General features: G+C 40.1%; 1 protein-coding gene across 1 annotated transcript in view; it reads right to left on the bottom strand.

The window, feature by feature from the left end:
* Positions 1-1,071: 1,071 nt before the first annotated feature.
* The window catches only part of LOC101033324 (melanoma inhibitory activity protein 2-like), a 125,584-nt gene continuing 104,230 nt past the window's right edge, over positions 1,072-22,425 (bottom strand). The window contains exon 6 of the mRNA XM_074379105.1: positions 1,072-12,303. Coding sequence (XP_074235206.1) covers positions 10,340-12,031 — 1,692 coding nt within the window. The 5' untranslated portion in view covers positions 12,032-12,303 and the 3' untranslated portion in view covers positions 1,072-10,339. The remainder of the gene's footprint in view (positions 12,304-22,425) is intronic.

Below are 22,425 nucleotides of genomic sequence, written 5' to 3'. Positions count from 1 at the left end.
AGCATTATTCACAATAGCCAAGATTTGGAGGCAACCTAAGTATCCATTAACAGACCAATGGACAAAAAAATGTAGTATATATACACAATGGAGTACTATTCAGCTATAAAAAGGATAAGATCCTGTCATTTGCAACAACATGGATGGAGCTACAGATCATTATGTTAAGTGAAGTAAGCCATTCACAGAAAGACAACTTCTCATGTTCTCACTTATTTGCAGGAGCTAAAAATGAAAACAACTGAAGTCATGAAGATAGAGAGTAGAATGATAGTTACTAGAGATAGTGGGAGAGGGATTATCAACGGGTACAAAAATATCTAGTATTTGACAGCACAATAGATTGACCCATCAACAATAACTTATTGTACATTTAAAGACAACTAAAAGAGTACAACTGGATTGTCTGTAACATAAATAAATGATAAATGCTTGAGGTGATGTATATTCCATTTACCCTGATGCGATTAATACTCATTGTATGCCTGTTTTGAAATATCTCATGTAGTCAGGCATGATGACTCAGTCTGTAATCCCAGCACTTAGGGAGGCAGAGGCAGGAGGACGGCTTGAACCCAGGAGTTCTAAACCTGCCTGGTCAACATAGCAAGACCCTGTTCTCCACAAAAAGGGAAAAAAGACCAAAAAACTTTCACGAATTCTGTAAATATATGCACCTACCATCTACTCACAAAAATTTTAAAAATAAAAAACAGAAAATCTTATTGATCTTGGGTTAGGCAAAAAACTTTTTAATACAACACAAAAAAATATAAATTCTAAAAGAAAAAACTGACTAATTGAACTTCATCAAAATTTAAAACTTTTGCTTTTCAAAAATAACAGTTTGGTAAATAAAAAGATAAGCCACAAACTTGGAGAAAATATTCATAATACTTATATCTGATAAGAAACTGTGTCCAGAATAAAAACAATTTATAGCTCAACAATAAGAAGATGAACAATCCAATTTTTAAATGAACAAAGGATAAAATAAAGAGTTTCTAAAAGATACATAAATAAGTATCTGAAAAGATGCTCAACATAATTACTAATCAGGAAATCATGAGATACTAACAAAAAAACCCTTAGAATGGCTAAAATTAAATATTGACCATTGTCAAGGATATGGAGAGACTGGAACTTTCATACTTCTCTGGTGGGAATGCAAATTTGTTTAGCTACTATGGAAAACAATTTGGAGGATTCTTATAAAGTTCAATATATTTTTACCATGTGACCCAACACTTCCACTCCAAGGTATTTACCCAAAAGAAATAAAAACATAGATCTACACAAAGACTTATATTCAAATGTTCATAGGCGATATAGTCATAAAAACCCCAAACTGGAAACAACCCAAACAAAGGTATTCATCAACTGATCAATGGATAGACAACTTGTAGTATATTCATAGAATGCAATACTACTCTGCAATAAAAAGGAACAAACTACTGATACAGGAATTAACTTAAAAAGCATTAGGCTAAGTGAAAGAAGCCAAACACCAAATATTTCATTTCTATGAAATTCTAGAAATAGAAAAACTATAGGGATAGAAAGCAGATTGGTCATTACCATAGGCCATGCTGTAGAGTGTTGGTGGACACATGGGAACTTTTTAGAATGATATAATTATTCTATATCTTGATTGTAGTGACTGTTATATGATTACATACATTTTTCAAAACTCACTGAATTGTCCACATCAAATAGGTGGATTTTATTGTATGTATATACCTCAATAAAGCTGATTGAAAAGCCTCTAGATAATAATAGTTTCTTTTTATTTTTTAAAATAGGGAATGAAAGAAATACTCTAATGTGAATATTTTTATGTGGATGGGTAATTGGCTTTATAAAGATGGGAGATGATGGGGTAAATACTGAGTAAAACTTTCCCTGGGTAGAGATGTGTCAAGAACAAGATTTCTTCCCCTAGAGACTAGTGCTCAAATTGATCTTATTTAATACTAAGATAAAGAAAGATGACTGTGTAGAAAGCAGAATTTATAGATGAGCTTTAAACTTCCTTCAGTGGTGTATGTCAAGTGGATGAAAATGAATTGCTGGATGATTTCATACTGAGTACATAAAGATAGGTAATACATTTTAGGAAAATCCATTTAACCTATATTAATACTATTATAAGGGCTCAAGTTATTTTCTTGGGATACTTTAAATTGTTTCCTGAAAATATTAATAACTATTGTAGACATGATATGGTATTCCAGTTAAAAAAAGAATTTGTCATCTTTTAGAGGTAAATACTGAAGTATTTATAAATGAAGTTATATGGTATCTGGGGTTTTTTTTAATCAACTAAAAATTTATTTAATTAGGCATAAAGTTACAGTCACATTTGTCTAAAACCACAGTAAATAAGTATACAAATATTGTCAGGTTTCTTGCTGTGGTTCCTGATGGTCAGTAGCAGGCTTATTTGAAGGCAGAGTCAACCCTGACAGGGACTCGAGATCAGTCAAAATTGCTTTATAGAAGAATACAAATACTGTCAGCTTTCTTGCTGTGGTTTCAGATGTTCAGTAGTAGGCTTATCTAAAGGCAGAGTCAACCCTGATGGGGATTCATGATCAGTCATGCTATTTTCGAGGAGAACACAAATACTGTAAGCTTTCTTGCTGTTGTGCCAGATGTTCAGTGGCAGACTCACTTGAAGACAAAGTCAACCCTGATGGGGACTCAAGATCAGTCCCCATCAAGGGATCATATGTTGGAGAATAACACAAATACTGTCAGCTTTATTGCTGTGGTCCCGATGTTCAGTAGCAGGCTCACTTGAAGGCAGAGTCAACCCTGATGGGGACTCAAATTAGTCACAACTACTTTAGAGGAGAACACAAATACTGTCAGCTTTCTTGCTGTGGTGCCAAATGTTCAGTGGCAGCCTCACTTGAAGGCTGAGTTAACCCTGTTTGGGACTCAAAATCAGTCACAAAGACATTAGAGGAGAACACAAATACTGTCAGCTTTCTTCCTGTGGTGTCGGATGTTCAGTAGCAGGCTCACTTGAAGGCAGAGTCAACCCTGATGGGGACTCAAGATCAGTCACAACTACTTTAGAGGAGAACACAAATACTGTCAGCTTTCTTGCTACGGTCCCAGATGTTCAGTAGCAGGGTCAGTTGAAGGTGGAATCAACCCTGATAGGGACTTGAGATCAGTCACAATTATGTTGGAGAACACAAATATTGTCAGCTTTCTTGTTGTGTCAGATGTTCAGTGGCAGGCTCAGCAGAAGCCAGAGTCAACAGTGATGGGTACTTGAGATCAGTCACAACTACTTCGGAGGAGAACACAAATAGTGTCAGCTTCCTTGCCATGGTGCCAGATGTTCAGCGGCAGGTTCACTTGAAGGTGGAGTCAACCTTGACTGGGACTCCAGATCAGTCACAACTGCTTTAGAGGAGAACACAAATATTGTCAGCTTTCTTGCTGTGGTCCCAGATGTTCAGTAGCAGGCTCATTGAAGACTGAGTTAACCCTGATAGGGACTACAGATCAGTCTCAACTACTTTGGAGCAGAACGAAAATATGGTCAGCTTTTTGCAGTGGTGCCAGATGTTCAGTAGCAGGTTCAGTTGAAGGTGGAATCAACACTGATAGGGACTTGAGATCAGTCACAATTATGTTGGAGAAGAACACAAATATTGTCAGCTTTCTTGTTGTGGTGCCAGATGTTCAGTGGCAGGCTCAGCAGAAGCCAGAGTCAACAGTGATGGGTACTTGAGATCAGTCACAACTACTTCAGAGGAGAACACAAATAGTGTCAGCTTCCTTGCCATGGTGCCAGATGTTCAGCGGCAGGTTCACTTGAAGATGGAGTCAACCTTGACTAGGACTCCAGATCAGTCACAACTACTTTAGAGGAGAACACAAATACTGTCAACTTTCTTGCTGTGGTCTCAGTTGAGTAGCAGACTCACTGAAGACTGAGTCAACCCTGATAGGGACTACAGATCAGTCTCAACTACTTTGGAACAGAACACAAATATGATCAGCTTTTTTGCTGTGGTGCCAGATGTTCAGCAGCAGGCTCACTTGAAAGTGGAGTCAACCCTGAAAGGGACTCAAGATCAGTCACAACTATTTCAGAGGAGAACACAAATACTGTCAGCTTTCTTGCTGTGATGTCAGATGTTTAGTGGCAGGCTCACTTGAAGGCAGAGTCAACCCTGAAGGGGACTCAAGATCAGTCACAACTATTTTGGAGAACACAAATACTGTCAACTTTCTTGCTGTGGTGCTGGATGTTCAGTGGTAGGCTCACTTGAAGACCAAGTCAGCCCTGAAGGGGACTCAAGATCAGTCATAAGTATTTCCGAGGGGAACACAAATACTGTCAGCTTCCTTGCTATGGTGCCAGATGCTCAGTGGCAGGCTCACTTGAAGGCTGAGTCAACCCTCATGAGGACTCAAGATCAGTCACAACTATTTCAGAGGAGAACACAAATACTGTCAGCTTTCTTGCTGTGTAGCCCGATGTTCAGTGGTAGGCTCACTTGAAGATGGAGTCAGCCTGATGTGACTTGATATTAGTCCTAACTACTCTGGAGGAGAACACAAATATTGTCATATTGCTTACTGTGGTGCCTGATGTTCACTGGCAGGCTCACTTGAAGGCTGAGTCAACCCTCCTGGGGACTCAAGATCATTCACAACTATTTTGTAGGAGAACACAAATACTGTCAACTTTATTACTGTGGTGCCAAATGTTCAGTGGCAGGCTCACTTGAAGGCAGAGTCAATCCTAATGGGGACTCAAGACCAGTCACAACAATTTCATAGGAGAACACAAATACTATCAGCTTTCTTCCTGGGGTGCCGGATGTTCAGTGGCAGGCTCACTTAAAGGCCTGCCACTGAATACATGGCACCACAGCAATGAAGCCGACAGTATTTTTGTTCTCCTCCAAATTAGCTGACTGATCTTGAGTCCCCTTCAGGGTTGACTCAGTCTTCAAGTGAGCCTGCCAGTGAACATTCAGCGCCACAGCAAGAAATCCGACAATATTTGTGTTCTCCTCCAAAGCAGTTGGGACTAATATCAAGTCCCCATCAGGCTGACTCCTTCTTCAAGTGAGCCTCCCACTGAACATTTCGTACCACAGCAATAAAGCTGACAGTATTTGTGTTCTCCTCCAAATTGGCTGTGACTGATCTTGAGTCCTCATGAGGGTTGACTCAGCCTTCAAGTGAGCCTGCCACTGAACATCCGGCACCACAGGAAGAAAAGTGACAGTAGTTGTGTTCTCCTCCAAAACCCTGAAGAGGACTCAAGATCAGTCACAACTATATTGGAGGAGAACACAAATATTGTCAGGTTTCTTGCTGTGTAGCCAGATGTTCAGTGGCAGGCTCACTTGAAGGCTGAGTCAACACTGAAGGGGACTCAAGATCAGTCACAGCTAATTTGGAGTAGAACAAAAATACTGTCAGCTTCATTGCTGCAGTGCCGGATTTTCAGTGGCAGGCTCACTTGAAGGCTGAGTCAACCCTCATGGGGACTCGAGATCAGTCACAACTACTTTGGAGGAGAACACAAATAATGTCAGCTTTCTTGCTGTGGTGCCAAAGTTCACTGGCAGGCTAAGGTGAAGGCAGAGTCAACCCTTACGGGGACTCAAGGTCAGTCACAACTATTTCGGAGGAAAACACAAATATTGTCAGGTTTCTTGCTGTGTAGCTAGATGTTCAGTGGCAGGCTCACTTGAAGGCTGAGTCAACACTGAAGGGGACTCAAGATCAGTCACAGCTAATTTGGAGTAGAACAAAAATACTGTCAGCTTCATTGCTGCAGTGCCGGATTTTCAGTGGCAGGCTCACTTGAAGGCTGAGTCAACTCTGATGGGGACTCAAGATCAGTCACAACTACTTTAGAGGAGAACACGAATAATGTCAGCTTTCTTGCTGTGGTGCCAAAGTTCACTGGCAGGCTAAGGTGAAGGCAGAGTCAACCCTTACGGGGACTCAAGGTCAGTCACAACTATTTTGGAGGAGAACACAAATATTGTCAGGTTTCTTGCTGTGTAGCTAGATGTTCAGTGGCAGGCTCACTTGAAGGCTGAGTCAACACTGAAGGGGACTCAAGATCAGTCACAGCTTATTTGGAGTAGAACAAAAATACTGTCAGCTTCATTGCTGCAGTGCCGGATTTTCAGTGGCAGGCTCACTTGAAGGCTGAGTCAACCCTCATGGGGACTCGAGATCAGTCACAACTACTTTGGAGGAGAACACAAATAATGTCAGCTTTCTTGCTGTGGTGCCAAAGTTCACTGGCAGGCTAAGGTGAAGGCAGAGTCAACCCTTACAGGGACTCAAGGTCAGTCACAACTATTTCGGAGGAGAACACAAATATTGTCAGGTTTCTTGCTGTGTAGCTAGATGTTCAGTGGCAGGCTCACTTGAAGGCTGAGTCAACACCGAAGGGGACTCAAGATCAGTCACAGCTAATTTGGAGTAGAACAAAAATACTGTCAGCTTCATTGCTGCAGTGCCGGATTTTCAGTGGCAGGCTCACTTGAAGGCTGAGTCAACTCTGATGGGGACTCGAGATCAGTCACAACTACTTTAGAGGAGAACACGAATAATGTCAGCTTTCTTGCTGTGGTGCCAAAGTTCACTGGCAGGTTAAGGTGAAGGCAGAGTCAACCCTGACGGGGACTCAAGGTCAGTCACAACTATTTCGGAGGAGAACACAAATATTGTCAGGTTTCTTGCTTTGTAGCTAGATGTTCAGTGGCAGGCTCACTTGAAGGCTGAGTCAACACTGAAGGGGACTCAAGATCAGTCACAGCTAATTTGGAGTAGAACAAAAATACTGTCAGCTTCATTGCTGCAGTGCCGGATTTTCAGTGGCAGGCTCACTTGAAGGCTGAGTCAACCCTGATGGGGACTTGAGATCAGTCACAACTACTTTGGAGGAGAACACAAATAATGTCAGCTTTCTTGCTGTGGTGCCAAAGTTCACTGGCAGGCTAAGGTGAAGGCAGAGTCAACCCTTACGGGGACTCAAGGTCAGTCACAACTATTTTGGAGGAGAACACAAATATTGTCAAGTTTCTTGCTGTGTAGCCAGATGTTCAGTGGCAGGCTCACTTGAAGGCTGAGTCAACACTGAAGGGGACTCAAGATCAGTCACAGCTAATTTGGAGTAGAACAAAAATACTGTCAGCTTCATTGCTGCAGTGCCGGATTTTCAGTGGCAGGCTCACTTGAAGGCTGAGTCAACTCTGATGGGGACTCAAGATCAGTCACAACTACTTTAGAGGAGAACACGAATAATGTCAGCTTTCTTGCTGTGGTGCCAAAGTTCACTGGCAGGCTAAGGTGAAGGCAGAGTCAACCCTGATGGGGACTCAAGGTCAGTCACAACTATTTCGGAGGAGAACACAAATATTGTCAGGTTTCTTGCTGTGTAGCCAGATGTTCAGTGGCAGGCTCACTTAAAGGCTGAGTCAACCCTGAAAGGGACTCAAGATCAGTTATAGCTAATCTGCAGGAGAACAAAAATACTGTCAGCTTCATTGCTGCAGTGCCGGATTTTCAGTGGCAGGCTCACTTGAAGGCTGAGTCAACCCTGATGGGGACTCGAGATCAGTCACAACTACTTTGGAGGAGAACACAAATAATGTCAGCTTTCTTGCTGTGGTGCCAAAGTTCACTGGCAGGCTAAGGTGAAGGCAGAGTCAACCCTTACGGGGACTCAAGGTCAGTCACAACTATTTTGGAGGAGAACACAAATATTGTCAGGTTTCTCGCTGTGTAGCCAGACATTCAGTGGCAGGCTCACTTGAAGGCTGAGTCAACCCTCGAGGTGACTCAAGATCAGTCACAACTATTTCAGAGGAGAACACGAATACTGTCAGCTTTCTTGCTATGGTACCGATGTTCAGTGGCAGGCTCGCTTGAAGACAAAGGCAGCCTGATGGGGACTTGATATTAGTCCCAACTACTTTGGAGGATAACACAAATATTGTCAGCTTTCTTGCTGTGGTGCCAGATGTTCACTGGCAGGCTCACTTGAAGGCTGAGTCAACCCTGTTGGGGACTCAAGATCAGTCACAACTACTTTGGAGAACAAAAATAATGCCAGCTTTCTTGCTGTGGTGCCAATGTTCAGTGGCAGGCTAAGATGAAGGCAGAGTCAACCCTCATGGGGACTCAAGATCAGTCAAAATTATGTTGGTGGAGAACACAAATACTATCAGCTTTTTTGTTGTGGTGCTGGATATTCAGTGGCAGGCTCAGTTGAAGGTGGAGTCAACCCTAATGGGGACTCAAGATCAGTCACAACTATTCCAGAGGAGAACACAAACACTGCCAACTTTATTGCTGTGGTGCCAAATGTTCAGTGGCAGGCTCACTTGAAAATGAAGGAAGCCTGATGGGGACTTGATATTAGTCCCAACTACTTTAGAGGAGAACACAAATATTGTCAGATTTCTTGCTGTGGTGCCGGATGTTCACTGGCAGACTCACTTGAAGGCTGAGTCAACCCTGTTGGGGACTCAAGATCAGTCACAACTATTTCAGAGGAGAACACAAATACTGTCAGCTTTCTTGCTGTGTAGCCAGATGTTCAGTGGCAGGCTCACTTGAACGTTGAGTCAACCCTGAAGGGGACTCAAGATCAGTCACAACTATTTCAGAGGAGTACACAAATACTGTCAGCTTTCTTGCTATGGTGCCGATGTTCAGTGGCAGGCTCACTTGAAGATGGAGGCAGCCTGATGGGGACTTGATATTAGTCCCAACTACTTTGGAGGAGAACACAAATATTGTCAGATTTCTTGCTGTGGTGCCAGAGGTTCACTGGTAGGCTCACTTGAAGGCTGAGTCAACCCTGTTGAGGACTCGAGATCAGTCACAACTACTTTGGAGAAGAACAAAAATAATGTCAGCTTTCTTGTTGTGGTGCCAATGTTCAGCGGCAGGCTCACTTGAAGACAGAGGCAGCCTGATGGGGACTTGATATTAGTCCCAACTATTTTGGAGGAGAACACAAATATTGTCAGGTTTCTTGCTGTGTAGCCAGATGTTCAGTGGCAGGCTCACTTGAAGGCTGAGTCTACCCTGAAGGGGACTCAAGATCAGGCACAACTATTTCAGAGGAGAACACAGATACTGTTAGCTTTATTGCTGTGGTGCCAAATGTTCAGTGGCAGGTTCACTTGAAGACAAAGGCAGCCTGATGGGGACTTGATATTAGTTCCAACTACTTTGGAGGAGAACACAAATATTGTCAGATTTCTTGCTGTCATGCTGGATGTTCACTGGCAGGCTCACTTGAAGGCTGAGTCAACCCTGTTGGGGACTCGAGATCAGTCACAACTACTTTGGAAGAGAACAAAAATAATGTCATCTTTCTTGTTGTGGTGCCAATGTTCAGTGGCAGGCTAAGATGAAGACAGAGTCAACCCTCATGGGGACTCAAGATCAATCAAAATTATGTTGGAGGAGATCACAAATACTGTCAGTTTTTTTGTTTTGGTGTTGGATATTCAGTGGCAGGCTCAGTTGAAGGCGGAGTCAACCCTGATGTGGACTTGAGAACAGTCAAAATATGTTGGAGAAGAACACAAATATTTTCAGCTTTCATGTTGTGGTGTGGATGTTCAGTGGTAGGCTCAGTAGAAGCCAAAGTGAACCCTGATGGGACTCAAGATCAGTCACCACTATTTCAGTGGAGAACACAAATACTGTCAGCTTCCTTGCTGTGGTGCCGATATTCAGTGGCAGGCTCACTTGAAGGCTGAGTCAACCCTGATGGGGACTGGAGATCAGTCACAACTACTTTAGAGGAGAACACAAATATTGTCAGCTTTCTTGCTGTGGTCCTAGATATTCAGTAGCATGGTGAGTTGAAGGTGGAGGCAACCTTGACAGAGACTGAAGATCCGTCAAAATTATGTTGGAGGAGAACACAAATACTGTCAGCTTTCTTGCTGTGATGGCAGATGTTCAGTGGCAGGATCACTTCAAGGCAGAGTCAACCCTGAAGGGGACTCAAGATCTGTGAAAATTACATTGGAGGCTAACACAAATTGTCAGCTTTCTTCCTGTGATTTCGATGTTCAGCGGCAGGCTCACTTGAAGGTGGAGTCAATCCTGATGGGGACTCGAGATCAGTCTAAATTACTTTGGAAGAGAATCAAATACTGTCAGGTTTTTTGCTGTCATGCTGGGTGTTCAGTAACAGTCTCATATTAAGGCAGAATCAATTCTGAGGGAACTGGAGATCAATCTGAATTATTTTTGTTCACTTGCAGGGTCATTAGAAGATGGAATCAACCCTGCAGGGATCTCACTTCTCCCTTCAGCATATGGGGCTAGGGAGGAAAGATCCAGGTCTTGGTGGAAGGTAAGGAGGAAAAGCCATGGGTGGATAGGCATTCCTCATTGAAAATGGAGCATATGGTGGACCTGGGAAATCTCTTGGTGGAAAATCATGTGGAGAAACTCCCAACCCGATTCCTGGAGGAGGTGGGGGGCAAAGAGGTCCTCTTCTCATATCGGTAACATATGGGTAATACTCTCTGCCAAATCCTGTTTTTGGAACATCAAGTGCAGAAGGATCTTTGTGTAACATTTTGAATTTAAACTCCATTTCAGTTAATTTTTGTCTCCTGTGAGCATTTTCTTTCCTGAAATCATCAAGGATTCCTTCAGCAGTCTGAGCTGCCAACCAATTTTCATGTTCTTTTTTCTTACAGGAAGTCATCCACCCTTGGTAAGAAAGAGTCATTCTTTCCAACTTTTCTCCAAGATCTTTGGCTTGCTTTCTATAGTTCTCCAGCTGGTCAGTGGTATAGTTGATCTTTCTGTCTACTTTAGAAAGCTTCTCTTCACTCTCTAACTTTTTATAAAGTCTCATTGAAGTTTCTTGATATAATTCAGTCATTACTTTAAGTTGCTGTTGAAGCTTCTGATTCTCACTTTCAAAATGTGTGCTTTCTGACTGTAAAGATGCTTGTTCAGACTGAAGATGTTTAATACGGTCTCTAAGATCTTTCTTCGTTTTATTAATTTTGGACAACTGAATATCAATTTGGTTTTTTTCTTCTTCTATAGTTTTTAAATCAGTATATAACTTAGCACCATGAATCAGTTTCTTCAAAGCTCCTTTTGGAGTATCATCTAAATAGGCACCATTTTCCAATCCATTGTTCATTTCCAGTTTCAAGTTATGATCATCCATTCTGTCTTCTCCAGGCATAGCAGTCCAATCTTTCATCTTCAGCAAGTGTTCAGTCGGAGTCTTGATATGATTGTCTTTACCAATTAGAACTTGTTCTGTGTGCACTTTGGAGTCTTCAAATGATATTTTCTGTTTATTAAGTTCACTCACTTGTTCTTTCCATACTTCAGTTTCTTGCAAAAGCTGTTTACAGCTTTCCTGAAGTTGATAATTTTCATTCAAAGCATCTTTTATGGCTATATGCAGTTGTTCTCCATTCATTTGAAATATGCTGGAGGTCATTTTGGCTTCTGCTATTTGTGATTTGAGGAATTTTGAGTGATCTTCTAGTGACTCTATCGTTTTTGAAATATCCGCTACCAACTTATCTTGTCCTGTATATTTAGATTTCTCTTCCTTTAACTCTTTTTCTAGATAGAATATTTCATCCTCAACTTTAGAAATGGATCTGTTAAGCTTTTCACAGGCTGCCTCCAAACTTTGTGCTTCTGCTGTCTCCTTCTCAAAGCTGTTATCCTCTAAAGATGACTCTACCTCATAGTGCTCATACTCTTTTTGAACATGCCTAGATTTTTCAAGCAGTTTACATTTTTGTTCAATTAGTTCAGAAAGCAGTGCAGCAAGCTTTTTCTCTCTTTTTACATAAAGCTGACTCCTACCTGATCTGATACTTCTCCACAAAAAAAGGGGAATAGCAAAAAATCCAATAATACCTGCCCATACCACTAATTCCCATGGAAAACCATTAGAATTTGATAACATACTTTTTAGCAGTGCTGCCACAATCCTGGGTAGCTCGTAGAAGACCATCCCCAAGTCTGGCTGAGGGGTAGCTCATAGAAGACCATCCCCAAGTCTGGCTGAGGGGTAGCTCTGGGCTCCTCCACAGTGCCAAGGCTGTTCTGGTGGTCACCGCAGTAACCCCAGCCTGTTGGGGTCACAATAAGCACTTGGAACACATAGCCTTCTGTTTGGAACTGGAGCGGACCACTGTGGAGCTGGCTGCAGGGGGAGCTGGGGGACCCAGGAGGTGGGGAGCACTGGAGAACAGGTAGCCTTCAGTCTGGAACCTGAATCAATACCTGGCAACAAGAGAGGACCACTGTGGAGTCAGCTGCGGGGGGAGCTGGGGGATGTGGGCACCCACAGGCCTCACAGGCCCACACTACCCACCCTGATCCCCTTGTTACACTTTACATCCTAAGTGCAGGTCCGGACCCGAGCCCCATTTAACTGTTTTATATTGGTAATATCACATTGTGTTAATTACTTTAGCTTGTTAATAATAAAAACCTTTGTCAAGGAGAGACTGCTAATTTGTATTTCTTCAAAATTGCCTTGGCCATTATTGACATTTTGCTCTTCTATGTGAACTCTACTATCAACATATAAAGTTTTATTTTAAAAAAGATCATTTTAGCTGTTCTTTTTTTATTTTTAGAAACAGGGTCTCACTGTCACCCAGGCTAAAATGCAGTGGTACGATCATAGCTCACTACAGCCTCAAAACCCTGGACTCAAGAGATCCTCCCACCTCTGCCTTTCAAGTAGCTAGGACTACAATTGTGTGCCACCACACTGAGACATTTTGGCATTTTTAATTGCATTATATTTACAGATATTTTGGGACAAACTTCCATAGCTATGGAAATTGATTTCTTTGTATCATGAAAGCAACATTTTCCCCCTTTAAGATTATCTTTTATGTCCTTCACAAACATTTCGTAATTTTCTGTTAATGTTTTGTGGTTTTTGTGCATACTTTGTTTTTATTTATTTATTTATTTATTTATTTATTTATTTATTTATTTTTGGTAAGAAGGTCTCTTTTATTCACAAAGTGGTGGTGGGGAAGCTCAAAGGTAATCGGATTCAGAGACAGAGTCACAGCACTAACGAACTGGAACCTTCATCCACATGGTAGACCAGTCACTTAGGATGGACTGAGGAGGTGCTGCCTTTGTTGAACTCTGCCACACCCACACCATCTGTCATGCCCTTGGCTCTCCCAGCTTTGAGAACCCAACTCCCATTCCTTACATGGGGTGATTTATACAGTGCCCAGGATATTTCTTCAGAAGAAAGAGCTGCCTGTCCTCATTTTTTTAACATAATGGTAATTCAGTGAGGTTGTGGGGAGAAGTTAGGGGTGAGGGTGGCTAGGAACATGGATAAAATAAGATTAGATATGTACTGATAACTGTTAAAGCTGAATGGTGAGTACAGGGTGTTTACTTTTCTATTCTCTTTATTTTGTGTATGCTGTGGTTTGAATATTTGTCCCCTCCAAAACTCAAGTTGAAACAATCCCCAATGTGGCAGTATTGAGAAGTGGGGCTATTGAATGGTAATGGAGTTGATGGACTAGTGGGTTAATGGATCAATGGGTTATCATGGGAGAATAACTGATGGCTTTATAAGAAGAAGCAAGAGAGGCCTGAGCTAGCATGTTAGCATGCTCAACTTCCCCCTATGCAGCCTCCAGACTCTAGAAAGTCCCAAACAACAAAAACCCTCATCAGATGTGGCCCCTGACCTTGGACTTCTCAGCCTCCATAACTGAAAGAAATAAATTCTTTTTTAATATAAATTACTCAATTTCAGGTATTCTGTTATAAGCAACAGACTAAGACTAAGATAGCGTATGTTTCAACACCTCCATAATAAAGAGTTGAATTTGTTTGGTTTTTAGTTTTCTGGGGGAAAAAAATAACTGTCTTCACTTAGATGGTTTAGCCTGGAGTCACCCGGGACTCAACTAGATGGTCCATAAGGAAGTCAAAATAAGTTGAAATTAGGCTCTCTAAAAGTGTCTTTTTAGGGCAAGGGCATGGGTTAAACAGCAGAATCACCAGGGATGCTCATCTATTCTAAGCTGAGGATCTCTCCAGAGGATTTAATTTGATTGAGTGGCAAGTTCAGCAGGTATCACCTGACAGAGGTGACACCCGAAGTCTAATGGGTACAGGTTTGTGGTTCGGAACCAATCTGGTTCTGTGCTACTTGAACTGGGTTCCAAGGTAAAAACTGAGGCTTTAGAAGACAGTATTCAATCAGTTGGGGAAAAGAAAGTACTACATAGACTTTAGGATCCCTGCCAATGAGAAATCATTTTGGCAATACCCATAATCAATGGGAATGGAGAGGGTCACCACATTATTCTAACAGGTTGCTGTGAATCATAAACCCAACAGAATGCTAGGATCAGGCAGAACATGGAACATAAAATTACTCCATCTCATACATTAATTGCCAATCCTTAAAAAATACATACTGGAAATTAAAGAAAAATTAGAGAAGTAAAACTATCTTATTAGAAAGTCAATGAAAATCTATGTAAACAACAGATCAAAAGATGACAATTTTGGAGATTTGAATGCTGTAAAATCATAGAAATGTAAATACGGTAATATAGACGTTTTCACTAAATCCTAGTATGCCAGACCTAGAGAATGCAACTCAAAGCTTAAAAGACATAATTTTATCTCAATGAAAGGAAGTACTACTTTATAAGAACATTTCAGCTAAAAACAGGAAAATCCTCATGCAGGGTTTAACTATCAAATAATAAAACATAATTAAAGTAAGATAGGGTGTTTGAGAAAAAAAAAATCCTAAACATTTTGAGGCTGACATCACAGAAGTCATCTAAGCTTTTTAACTATGTATCAATTGGCACTACTTCCAAGGCTGAGCTGGACAGATCATCTGTGTTGCCAAATACTGCAGTTCTTAAATTTTCAAGATGTGAATAAAACCTACAAGTTACTGCTAGAATGGCTATTGGTCCTTGTATATACAAAGAGTCTCCATTTCTATAGTTAGACATGAGAATACACTCTAACCAGGAGCAGAATTATGGGGCACTGTGCCATCCCAGCCACCATCCCCTGAAAACCTACCCTTCCGGCTATGTAACTGTGTAACAGCTACCACAAAATTTGTACCTTAAAACAGCATCCAATTCGTTTCATAGTTTTACAAGTCATGAATCTGAGAAGGGCTCAGCTAGGTGAGCCTTCTGCTCCATGTGTCATCAACTGGGGTCACTCGTGCTATTCAGCTGGTGGCTGGGCTAGCCCAGAGTATCCATGATTCTTCTTTCATGAACCTGATGTCTCAGCAGAGATTGCAAAAGGCTGGGTTCTGCTGAGTCTCCTTCCCTCCCTATGTAATATCAGGGTCTCTCCACATATTTACTTCATCAGAGTAGTTAGACTTCTTATCTGACAGCTGACTTAAACTCAGGTGCCAAGAACAGAGGAAGCTGTCAGACCTCTTAAAATTCAGGCTCACTACTGGCATCATGTCACTTCTGTGGTACTATGCTGATCAAAGAAATCCAGACAGTCTCAGATTCAAAGGGAGAAGCAATGGATCTCTCAATGGCAGTTTTAAATAACTTGAGGCCATCTTTAATTCACCACAGATGCCCTTAAAAAAAAAAAAAAAAAAAAAAAACTGTCAGGAACTGAAAGATATCCCTGTCTACATTTAAGGAAACCCAGAACGAAATTTTCCTGGACTAAATTCTTTTTCAGAAAAAAAAAAAAAAAGATAAATAGTTCTACATACTTTAATATTCCTGTCCTTAACCCAGCAAAAAGAATATTCCCAGGCACATATGGAAGTGTTCTGTTCCTCAGCTTGTGTGTAGTGTTATGTGTATGTCATATGGAATATGCATCCATCACATTCATGTGTTGAAATTCTCACCCCCAAGGTGATGGTGACCAGCCTGGCCAACTTAGCAAAACCCAGTCTCTACTAAAAATACAAAAATTAGCTGGCTGTGATGGCAGGTGCCTGCTTCAGGAGGTTGAAGCAGGAGAATTGCTTGAACCCAGGAGTGGGAGGTTGCAGTGAGCCAAGATTGTGCCACTGCACTCCAGCCTCGGTGACAGAGCAAGACTCCATCTCAAAAAAACAAAAACAAAAACACGTCAGGCTTTCAGGAAGTGATTGAGTCATAAGGGCTTTCAAGAATAGGACTGGTGCCTTATAAAAGAAGCCTGAGAGACCCCTCACCCCTTCTGCTATGTAAGGACACAAAAAGAAGGTGTCATCTATGAACAAGAACACAGGCCTTCATCAGACACCAAATCTACTGGTGACTTAATCTTGGACTTCCCAGCCTCCAGAACTGTGCAAATAAATTTGTGTTTCTTATAAGCTACCCAGTCTATGGCATTTTGTTACAGCAACCCAAATAGACTAACAGAGGCATCTCTTAATACATTGCATCACATAATTATTACAAGAACTTGGTAAGCAGAGATGATTAATCCAATGTCACATACTATGACCTGAATTTGAAACCAGGTTTATTATGACTCTAAAGTCTACAGTCGCATTACAAATGTAGTAGATAAATAAGTATTGGCAAGAATTTGAAGCAACAGAACTCTCCCACACAGCTGAAGAAAGCATACGCTGTTGTAGTTATTACAACCAATTTGGAACACACTTATTCAAAAGCAGATCTTGGGTGACCCAGTATTTCCAATACCAGATAAATTTCCTAGGGACACTCATGCACATATACACAAGAAGATGTGCACATGTATTTGTAACTTCATTGTTAGTAACACCGCAGAAACAGGAAACAACACAAATTTCAATCAATAGTACAACAGATAGCTAAGTGGTGGTGTGTTCATATACTGGAATATGTAGAGGTGAAAATGAAACATGTGGAATAGCATGCATCCACAAGGATGAATCTTGAAAATCAAATAATAGTAATAGACACTGGGGACTCTGAAGTGGGAGGGAAAGGGGAGAGGGCTAAAAAAAAAAAGTACCTATCAGGAAGAATATTCACTATTTAGGTGATGGGTACACTAGAAGCCCAAACCTCACCATCATGCAATATATCCCTGTATATCGGCTGAATTTTGTGTTTTATGTTTTATTACCTTCCTTCTTCATAGTTTTATCCTCAATGCTGTATTTTAACTAATACACTGTTCTTGTTTATGTTTTTAAGCTTTATACAAATAGAATCATAGGCATTTATCCATTACATATCCATGTAATGAACTTGTACATGTACCCCTGAGTCCAGAAAAAAATAAATAGTAAGATTAAAAAAAATCTAAAAAGAAAAAAACAGGAAATCTAATACTGAGACACTGGAGTAAGCCAAAGATGAATCCTTAGCTAGGATTCCATTTGCATAAAGCATAAAACAGGAAAAAAAGAACAATATACTAGTTTCAATGCAACACAGAGGATAAAACTATGAAGAAGTAAAGTGCTCAAACACAAAATTCAGCCAGGAAGAAGAGGGGTGTGATCCAGCAGCAACACACAAGGGCCATCCAGAATACGACAGCCTTTTACGTCTTGACCAAGGTGAGAGTTTATTTGTGTTTTTCTTCTGACTAAAAATTTGTTCTTTTTTTTTTTTTTTTTCAGAGCAGGAGTAAAAGTTTATTAGAAAGGCTTTAGAACAAGAAAGAACCCTTGGAAGAAATTTAAGTGGATGCCTGAAAGTCAAAGAGAGAAAACAGCCTGACTAAAAATTCATTCTTTACACAGCTAACTATCTCAGTTGTCCTCCTATCACATTTCAATACCCACAGCTACTTAGCCACACTGCAGTTATCTGTTGATTGCTTTCCCGTCATCCATCCCAGCATGACTGGGCAGGATAAACTACTATGATTGATGTCCCTGCTCCTACACTGGCCAGCTGTCACTGAAGGTCCATTAATAAGCCAGGGCAATCTGTTTTAATATGTGTTTGAAGAGCTGTTACACAAAAAGATAGGTTATTGTTTTTCTAATAAATCTCCATGAAAGAACATTTTTAACTTATTTTGGTAAAATATATTATTCTCAAGTTTTCCTTTGCATCTCACTTTATATTTAAATAAATATATATATTTAAATTACACTTTAGGTTCTGGGGCACATGTGCAGCCACATACAGGATTGTTGCATAGGTACATAAATGGCAATGTGGTTTTCTGCCTACATCCCCTGTTGCCTATATCTAGCATTTTTCCCCATGTTATCCCTCCTCAACCTCCCTACCCCCAACTGCCCCTCCCCTAATCCCCCCGAACAGACCCCAGTATGTGATGCTCCCCTCCCTGTGTCCATGTGTTCTCACTGTTCAACACCCACCTATGAGTGAGAACATGCAGTGTTTGATTTTCTGTTCTTATGTCTGTTTGCTGAGAATGATGGTTTCCAGATTAATCCATGTCCCTACAAAGGACACAAACTCATCATTTTTTATGGCTACATAGTATTCCTTGGTGTATATGTGCCACATTTTCCTTGTGCGTCTCATTTTTTAAACCACCACTACATGCCACTGTGAGATATGTTATTTTAGAAGCAAAAGACTCATCATATCTATAAAGATTAACCATAATCTCCATTGTAAGTAAATTTGCCTATATTTGTCATCTATTTAAAAAAAAAAAAAAACAGGAAAAACATGTTTATAGCTTGATATTGCAGAGAGATGTAATGAAGGGGGATGGGAAATTTCACTGCCCCAGGGTAGAAAAACAAAACTGTTAGAAAAGTAACCAATGCATTTAAATAATATATTCTATTTTGCTTTATAGCTATGCTAGAGCAAATAAAGATTTCTAAAATTATCAAAGTTTTCTACCTCCACAAAGGAAATAAATACAATAACTAGAAAAATCCAAGTGAAATATATTTTATTTCTGCTTGTTGGCATAAAAGCAAAGCAGAAAGACTTCTTAGGGGTTTTTCCCCCTTTAACAATAAGTTAATGTCAAAATAACTGAAAAATTTAAAAATTACAGTTCTCTCTCCCCTCCTATCAAAGCCCTAATAGCTCTTAGTTGGACAAGAAACTATTAGGTACAAGAGAATGCATACTGTACTCCTCTTCTACAGGTCACAAAGGATGGATCTTCTCAGAGTTCAGTCCTGTGCCCTCTTCTCTTCTGTCTATATTCTTGGTTGCTTTCATTTGTTCCCACAGGAAGACTGTGTCTTATATTTACCAAGAGCTTATTGGCCCCAGGGCTTATAGTCCATTGAACAGTCACCCGAATGACCTAAAATCAACACATTCCCAAATGAAAACCTCACCTTCTTTCTGATGCTGCCTTTGGATTCCTCCTTTGATGGCATCAGCTTTTCTTTACCTCACCCCAATGTGCAATGATTCACTAAGTCTTATTGATTATACTTCTGAAATATTATTTTTAAAATATGTCTTATCATGTCCAGAGCTCACAATCTCTGGTAAGTCTAAGAGATAACATTCTAAATAAACGGCTTTTGAAACTCTAGGAACTTTCTCCCAAACTGTGTTTTTTTTTCTTAACACTTTCTTCAAAGTTATGTTTTAGAACTCAGATCTAATCATGCTGTTTTTTCTATGTAAACAGATAAACAAAGAAGAAAAAAATTAGTAGTTCGGCTGGGCACAGTGGCTCACACCCACTTTGGGAGATTGAGGCAGATGGATCACAAGGTCAAGAGACTGAGACCATCCTGGCCAACATGGCGAAACCCCGTCTCTACTAAAAATACAAAAATTAGCTGGACAAGCTGGTGCACACCTGCAGTCCCAGCTACTTGGGAGGCTGAGGAGAATTGCTTGAACCCAGGAGGTGGAGGATGCAATGAGCCAAGATAGCTCTACTGCACCCCAGCCTGGTGACAGCACAAGACTTTTAATTTTCCATCTCAAAAGAAAATTAAAAAAGAATTGCTAGTTTGACATATTTCTTTTTTTAAATTTTATAACTAATACATTCCCAAATCATGTGATTTTCTATTACATGTGCTTAAAATAACTATTTTCAAAGTAAATAACAAAATCAAGATATATGATAAGGGTTTATGTTTGCCTTTGATGGTATTACATAGGATTCCCTAGTAACACTCATTATCATTATTAATATAATACTACATTTCCTAAATCTTTCCCAGACAATAGAGAATATAAATAATATAAATCAATTCTGCCATTTTGTGCTAAGCCTTATGTGTTATCTCTAATGCTTAGAACATCCAAACAAGGTTGGATTATTCCCACTTTATGCATGAGGGCACTGAGTCTTAGAGAAGTTGAACAACTTGCTCAACATTGCATTGCTAGTAAATGACCTGATGGGGATTTGAATCCAGATCTTCCATTGCTCTCATTTATTATGGAACGTATTAAAGGTGTTATAATCCAAAAGCTTAATTTATACTTATGTCAGTTAAAATATAGCTTTTGGGCCAGGCACGGTGTCTCATGCCTATAATCCTAGCACTTTGGGAGGCCAAAGTGAGTTGATCACTTGAGGTCAGGAGTTTGAAAACCAGCCTGGTCAACATGGTGAAAACGCTATCTTTACTAAAAATCCAAAAAGGTTAGCTGGGTGTGATGGTGGCCACCTGTAATCCCAGCTACTTGGGAGGCTGAGGCAGGAGAATCACTTGTACCTGAAAGGTGGAGATTGTAGCTATATATATGCATAACTTTTGGATTATAACACTAACACAGCAATGCCAGTCACAGATGAGAAAATTTGTAATGTTCCCAAAAGACTATAATTTTAAAAGTTTTGACTCTCAAGGAGTGTTTTCTGCTATTTGAAACTTGATTAGAACATAGATTCATCCTGTATAGCTACTACCCTTAAAACACTACAAAGGCTGATGTAGGTGAATGTTCCAGACTAGCAGTCAGTTGTAAATGTTATTGCTGACAGTTAACTAAAAACATAATATTCAATAAAGATGTTACTTTACCACTAAAACTCAAAGCACAATTTTAAACTGATCTTTACTTTGATGATTTTAAACTCAGAATCCTACATAAAAGAGTATCTTTGGAAAATAATATAACCACCTATATTTTCAAATAGATTTGCACATTACTGTTTGAAATTTTGAAAAACACTGCCCTGACAAAACTTACTGTGCTCCAGTGATGAACAAGATTCTGATTCTGTACATACTGCAGTTCTCATAGTAGGAGCAGAAGAGAAAATGAAAAAACAGAAGAAGGAAGATGAGAACAAAAATAAGGGTGAGGAAGAGGAAGGATGAGGAAAGAAGAAAAGGAAGAAGGAGGAAAGGAAGAGGTAAAGGAAGAAGAAAAGGAATAAGTGGAAGAAGAAGTGGAGAAGTAGGAAGAAGAAAAGAGGCAGGAGAATGAGAATCTACTATGATAGTCTAACTTCAGATAACCATTTGGAATTCTGTTCACAGATCTTTGGAATACCTCCAAGTTTTTCTGAGTACTTGATTTACATCACTCTACTAGACCCTACTTGGGGTCAGAACCCACCCCCCCTCAAAAAAACTAAGTCGTCTCTGTCCCTAAATATAGACACTACCACTAGAGAGCAGACTCTATACAATAAGTTAGGGCTGGCCTCATTAGGAGTACGAAGTTCAACTTACCAAGAGTGGAAATAGAACTAATATTTGTTGTATGCCTACTAGGTTTCTGACCTTATGTTAAGTGCTTTACATATATTTTGTTACTTGCATTATTATCACAAAATTATTTTTATTTTATTGATACATAATTTTACATAGTTATAAAGTATTTGGGATATTTCGATCCATGCATACATTGTATAATGAGCAAATCATGGTTATGGTCCATCCATTACCTCAAATATTTATCATTTCTTTGTACTGAGAACATTCCACATCTTCTCTATTAGTGATCTTGATATATACAATAAATTATTGATAACTGTCACCCTATTGTACTATTGAAGACTAGAATTTATTCCATCTAACTGTATTTTTGTACCCATTAACTAACCTCTCTCTATCATGCTCTCCCCTTACCCTTCCCAACCTCTGATAATCATCACATTTTTAGCTCCCACATAAAGAGTGAGAACATGCAATATTTGCTTTTCTGTGCCTGGCTCATTTCATATTATCATAATATTATCATAGCTATTTCCAGATTGGAAAACTGTGACTTGAAGAGGTTAAGTAACATTCCCATTGTTGCACCCAAGTAAACAGTAGCTCAGAATTTAATCCTGCTTGGCTCTTTAAAAAAAAATAGTTTAAGTTCTAGAATACAAGTGCAGAACGTGTACAGGTATACATGTGCCATGATGGTTTGCTACACCCATCAACCCATCATCTACATTAGGTATTTATCCTAATGCTATCCCTCCCCTAGCCCCCCACCCCCCCACAATCCCCAGTGTGTGATGTTCCTCTCCCTGTGTCCATGT

This window comes from Saimiri boliviensis, chromosome 10 (genome assembly GCF_048565385.1).
Source record: "Saimiri boliviensis isolate mSaiBol1 chromosome 10, mSaiBol1.pri, whole genome shotgun sequence".
Lineage (NCBI taxonomy): Eukaryota > Metazoa > Chordata > Mammalia > Primates > Cebidae > Saimiri > Saimiri boliviensis.
Note: the sequence above shows the minus strand (reverse complement) of the source record. Positions and strands in the feature narration are given on the sequence as shown.